The following is a 6,610-nucleotide window of genomic DNA, read 5'->3' as shown; positions in this document are numbered from 1 at the left end:
TCTATCTAGTTGCAGCGACGACGGAAAGGGAGAAGGGTAGTGGAGCTGGAACTGGAAAAATTTCTCGTGAGCGTGAGGCTTTTTTAAAATTAAATTTAATAGTTAAATTAAAAATTTATTAAAAATTAATTAATTTTTTATTTGAATTGGGGAAGGAGTGGGTCACACCCCTGTCACATCGTTATTTAATAGTCAAATTGATAGAAAATTTAATGAAATTCTAACATTGCAACGAATTCATAAATTGAGGTATGACATTGTAATGCTTAAAACATGAGGTATGAGATTGTGGTTTGACCTATAGCTGAGGTAATTTTGTATAATTTACCTTACCGATATGTCGGAAATATTGATAAAATCTGTCGATTTTAGTTGAAGTTTAAGAGTTTTTCCAACATATAGTGAAGTTTAGACTTCATTTTTCATTTCCATATCTTTCTCTAATTTTATGGAAGAAATTTCAAACACTACTTATATGATATGGGTATGCTGCTTTAGTGGCGTTCTTACCAAAAATGTAAATATATATATATAAGTTTTCTAAAATATTCTTTTAAGTATTATTACATTATTATCATGAGACATGCTGCAACGAAATATTATTTTTTTTAAGTATTATTACATTATTAACACGATATGTTATCCTAACGATATATTTGTATCATACACGTTTTTCTCTTATCATGCTCATTTCCTAAGAGCACAATTAGAGTAATTCCAGTGTTGCAAAGACCCCCTAGGGCAACTCACTATTGAATCCCTTAATGAACAGTAACTGCTTGTAATGAACAATAATTGTCTTTTGCATCTCTACCTCTAAATTGAATAGCCATGACAATAGGCCATAAAATATTAGTAATTTTATTTTATAAAATAATTTTATTTCAAAATTTCGGATATAATTTTTAATCGGTATTGTTGTACCACGTTTCATTAAATAAGAGATTACAACCCAAAGTATTTAAGAAAATATAAAATTGTAGTGTAAGGTGGAACATAATGATAAGATAGTTATAGAAAAATTAAATCTTTTTTTTTTATTTTAAAAATTTTCTGATTTTTTTTATTAATTGTTTACATTTTAAATTAATTTTTTATTGATTTTTTTACTTTTTTTTTTTTATTAATTTTATAATGTGGTTGATGTCATCCTGACGTTAGCCTTGCTTCATGTGGCCTCAGGCTCTCGGGCCATTAATTCGAGTCGGCCTCTCACTTGGGCTTCCCCCGTGCCCCATTGCCCGCATGGACTGGAGCAGATTACTAAGGCTATTGAGTTATTTTTATCGCCGGTCCATTGAACTCAAGACATCGGTGAAGTTGCTCTTACTGAATAACATGCATAAATGGATCCTACTAAAAATCCAGTACCGCGTAAATGAATTTATGGGACATTCGGATGGGACGTGATTAATTAGTCGTACAAGTGACCACTGCTAAATATTAAATCATGGCGAATTATTACTTAGATTTCATTTGCATGTGGGTTTTTTCAATTAGAGAATGAAATCCTAACTGTACCGTAGGGCCTGCCGACACATGGACTGTTTCTACTTTTGAACAAACGAAACACTGTCGTATAATTTGCTAAGCAAAAAATTGATATGATAAACAAAATTAATTTACGGGTGATTGTTTCTATCACGTAACATTACAGGGGTTTGAAAGCAATACAACTCGGTAAAAAGATAATTGTTTTAATTCATACCATTGTTTAGCTAGAAGTTTCAAACATTGTTATGTCGATTTATCAGGAGTGGATGGAATTAGGGACCAAGGTTGTCCCATGACCATCTTAGAGTTCAGAAAATATACATGAGAATGTTTTTTAAGGACAATCCAATCTGATACATGTCCTTTTTATGTCACCAAGTGTTTGATGTAATATATGTTAGACATATCTCGACAGATTACGTTAACAGCAATTGACAAATTCTCTCTATATCACTCATTATATTACTTTGGTATATGTCAATATATATTGACATGTATAAAAATTAGTTTGGCTAACGATAACAAACCCATCAATATTCGTCGAAATGCTTGTGAATAAACTTTTTTTTGCGCGCTGTGTGCTCTGTTTGTATCTAACAGCAGCTTGTATTTGACATGAGGGCCGCGAACAACTCTAGAAGATACCGCTTTCTATCTGTATATAATATGGTCTTGAAGCCTGCTTCCCCAACCTGCAATCAGCACGACTACTGAGTCGTATGCCGCATCAACCATGATGCACCGGCTCTCTTAAATTCCCTCACCTGCCCATCCAACCTCTTCTGCTCAATCAACCCAATCCTCTCTTTGCCTTAAATAGTCTCCTCCTCCACTTTCATATTTATTTGTTAGTCGCACACAATTTAGTAGGTCTTCGTCATTAAGCACTTTTTTTGGTAAATGGCTTCTGGGAAGCTGCTTTTTTTGCTAGTCTTATTGTGTGCCTGCTCCAAAAGCAGAATCCCTTTTGCTAGCTGCAGCATCACAAATGACATACGGTCAGAGTGCTTGAAAGTGCCTGCATCCGAATTTGCAGGTTCCTTGAGGGACACCATTGGTGCTGTGCAGCAAGTGGCCTCCATACTCTCTCAGTTTGCAACAGCTTTCGGCGATTTTCACCTTTCCAACGCCATTTCCGACTGCCTCGATTTGCTTGACTTCACTGCTGATGAGCTGAACTGGTCTCTCTCTGCTTCCCAGAACCCGGAAGGTAACTACAACATAACAGAAAAAATTCCCTCTTCAATAAAAAAATAAAAATATTCCCTTTAATCCCTTAAGTTAAGTGCTTAAGTCTGTTATTAATTTTGGATCTTTTTGTTTATGTGACATTTTCCTTAGCCGTTGACTTGTTTTGGGTAGTTTAGATTCTGGTTCATGAAGTCAAGGGGTGGATTGAAATCTAAGCTAAATAAAATATAAAATTATTTCCTCTGCAATTTCCGACAAGCTTTGCATGCAAGACACACATTAATTTGGCACTCGTGGATTAGCCATCTACACTTTAAACAGAATAGATTATGATTTTAGTTGTATCCACGACCTTAATCACATATTGGCATATTGACTAGAGCATTGTACTTTCTTTTCACACTCGAAATTCAAGGCTCTCTCCCAATAATATAGATTTGATTGGCACTCGTCGTTTAGTCATCTACACTTCAAACTAAATAGATTATGATTTTAGTTGCATCCACGGCCTTAATCACATATTGGCATATTGACTAGAGCATTGTACTTTCTCTTCACACTCGAAATTCAAGGCTCTCTCCCAATAATATAGATTTGATTGGCACTCGTCGTTTAGTCATCTACACTTCAAACTGAATAGATTATGATTTTAGTTGCATCCACGGCCTTAATCACATATTGGCATATTAACTAGAGCATCGTAGTTTCTCTTCACACTCGAAGTTCAAATCTCTATCCCAATAATTTAGATTAGACTGATTAGAATATTGCTCTATTAAAAAATCAGTAGCCTTTGATAATAGAGTTGCTTTTCGACTCAAGTCCAATAGACATAAAATTGGTCTGCAGACTGGCAATTTGTAATCCAATTTCATATTATAAGATTGAATTTTCATGTCAACCAATTAACAAAAAAGGCACCAATTTGTACTTTTTTTAGGCAAAGATAACAGCACAGGGAAACTAAGTTCTGATCTGAGGACATGGTTGAGCGCTGCACTAGTTAACCAGGACACATGCAGTGATGGGTTCGAAGGCACCAACAGCATTGTCAAAGGGTTGGTCACAACTGGCCTCAACCAAGTTACCTCTTTAGTCCAAGGCCTCCTCACCCAAGTGCAACCTAATACCGATCACCACGGGCCTAATGGCGAAATCCCTTCGTGGGTTAAAGCTGAAGATCGAAAACTTCTACAAGCCGGTGGTGTCAATGTGGATGCAGTTGTAGCCCAAGATGGTACCGGGAATTTCACAAATGTCACGGATGCTGTGTTAGCAGCGCCGGATGAAAGCATGACCCGCTACGTTATATACATCAAGAGAGGCACTTACAAAGAGAATGTGGAGATCAAGAAGAAAAAATGGAACCTAATGATGATTGGAGATGGTATGGATGCTACTATAATCTCTGGAAGTCGAAATTTTGTCGATGGTTGGACCACATTTCGATCCGCAACATTTGGTAAGCATCTGTTCAATAATTTTCCCTACACTGCCCTTTCCTTCTTACTTGCAAATCACAACTTAACACATGAAAATATGTACACAATTCAAAGTGTTATTTGTATGTAAAGAGCGTAGTTTTATTTTATTTTATTTTTTTCGGATTTTTCACCCTAAACTTTTTCTTTTTACATAAAGTATCTTAGATTTTTTTTTTTTTTTTTTTTTGGCTTTATCCTGGTATTCTATTCTAAGACTATTGGAATCTTAAATGGGATCCCAACCAATTCAATAATGTTCACCTTAATAAATGGTAGGTGGGAGGTACGAGAGGAAAGTACATGGTCCCAATACATGTTAGCATACTTAATTTCTTGGTCTCACCTAGCAGAGCATCACCTTGGATAGTCTTACATCATGACCATAACAATTCATTATTTTGCCATCAGATTTTGTGTGCATTGCTTGTGTGTAAGTCTTTCCTTAATAATATCGCCATGGCAAATAGGTTATATACAACCGATGCATCTCTGTTGGTAACATTGATGTTATAATTGTTAAACTTATGTAATTCAATTCTACGTTTTCCAATTGTGTTATGTGTCCCACTTACCGTTTTACATTTAAGTCCGGCATGACTTAAGTAGATAGATGACGCAACTGACGAACTACAAAATTTAAAAATTGAGTTGAACGGCAAAAGTGAAACATGAGTATAAGTTTAGGACTATTGTTGTGATTTACTCCTTCTGTTATTAGGAATTTGTATTCAACCATTCATGTTATGAAAACTGATCTTGTTTTCATGGAACTATGTCTTCAGCTGTGAGTGGTAGAGGGTTCATAGCAAGAGACCTAACGTTCGAGAACACGGCAGGGCCAGAGAAGCACCAGGCAGTTGCCCTAAGATCGGATTCCGACCTATCGGTGTTCTACAGATGCCAAATAAGAGGCTACCAAGACACACTCTACGCACACGCAATGCGCCAGTTTTACAGAGATTGCAAAATAAGTGGCACAGTTGACTTCATTTTTGGTGATGCAACTGTTGTGTTCCAAAACTGCCAGATCCTAGCCAAAAAAGGCCTACCAAATCAGAAGAACAGCGTCACGGCCCAGGGCCGGAAGGACCCGAACGAGCCGACCGGAATCTCAATCCAGTTCTGCAACATAACTGCAGATGCAGACTTGTTACCCTTTGTCAACTCAACTTCTACTTACCTTGGTAGGCCTTGGAAGCTGTATTCAAGAACTGTAATAATGCAGTCCTTCTTGAGCAATGCCATAAGGCCTGAGGGGTGGCTCGAGTGGAATGCGGATTTTGCTTTGAGCACATTGTCTTATGGGGAGTACATAAATTATGGGCCCGGAGCGGGGCTCGAAAGCCGAGTCAAATGGCCCGGCTACCGAGTGTTTAATGAGTCTACTCAAGTCCAGAACTATACTGTAGCCCAATTTATTGAAGGCGACCTGTGGTTGCCTACTACTGGTGTCAAATATACTGCAGGACTTGGGGCTTGAGGATTTAAGCAGTTGTGTGTAATTTCAATCTTGTACCTAAGTATATCTTCTTCAATCAATTTTGTTTTTTTTTTTTTTTTTTGTTAAGAAAATTTAGAGCAGCAATAAGTAATTTAAGTACCATAAACGAACCAGTTATCTACTCTTAACAGTCAAAGTGAACCCTTTCATTCCGAGTTTTTTGAATCGTATTGAATCCAATCTCCCCAAGTAGGGTTTGAAACAACGACCAGTCAGTTTTCTACCGTACAATTAAAATACTGAAATAGGTTTTGGGTAACCAGCTCGGGCATTCTGCAAAACAAGGAATGGAAAAAACAGAACAAGAAAAAAGCCATGAGTATAAGTTTGTTATGGGGAGAAATTTGTCTACACCTCAGATGCCACGTTGATGATATTCTAATTTTTCACGTGTTATTATATATTTTAACATTTTACATAATAGTGTGCAATGGGCTCGAAATACCACTACCGATAATGTCTTAATTGAATTGAGCAAGTTGAAAATTCTCCCTTGAGTGGCTTTTTTTTTTTTTTTTTGTATCAATAACTTAGCAAATGTAATTAGGGTAGTGTTATTCACACACTCATTTTTACTTCTGACACACTCTTCTTAATTTTCAACCACTAAATTAAATAAATTTTAAAAAAATTAACAAAAGTATGTGATGGTAAAAATAGACGTATGAACAGCCCTATCAATTGGCAGTGCTCATAAGTTAGGCAAGTGGGATAAACAATGTGACAGAGGTCCTATATGCAGATTAAGAAGACTAAAAAAAAATTGATTAAAAGGAATCTATGCATGTGAGATATTGGCAGATATTAGGACAGAAATAAGGCACACATATTTTTCCCTGTCTCCCGTGATTTTTCACCAGACAAAAGGTCAAGTTGCAAATTGGTTGGCATGCAAATGCAATTTCCTTCAACTTGTGTTGCTTTGTGAGTGTGTTTTGTT

The 6,610-nt window shown here is 36.3% G+C and overlaps 1 protein-coding gene across 1 annotated transcript; it reads left to right on the top strand.

Annotated features, from left to right (window-relative positions):
• Nucleotides 1–2,044: 2,044 nt before the first annotated feature.
• Nucleotides 2,045–5,723, top strand: PME4 (pectinesterase/pectinesterase inhibitor PPE8B). The gene is made up of 3 exons (XM_009361399.3): nt 2,045–2,704; nt 3,626–4,147; nt 4,952–5,723. The coding sequence occupies exons 1-3, from the start codon at nt 2,395–2,397 to the stop codon at nt 5,647–5,649; spliced, it is 1,530 nt and encodes a 509-aa protein (XP_009359674.1). The 5' UTR covers nt 2,045–2,394; the 3' UTR covers nt 5,650–5,723.
• Nucleotides 5,724–6,610: the final 887 nt, after the last annotated feature.

The sequence above is a fragment of a genome, unplaced genomic scaffold (genome assembly GCF_019419815.1).
Source record: "Pyrus x bretschneideri cultivar Hongxiangsu unplaced genomic scaffold, Pyrus_bretschneideri_v1 Contig1, whole genome shotgun sequence".
NCBI lineage: Eukaryota > Viridiplantae > Streptophyta > Magnoliopsida > Rosales > Rosaceae > Pyrus > Pyrus x bretschneideri.
The sequence above is the reverse complement of the archived record's forward strand: the minus strand, read 5'-3'. Positions and strand labels throughout refer to the sequence as shown.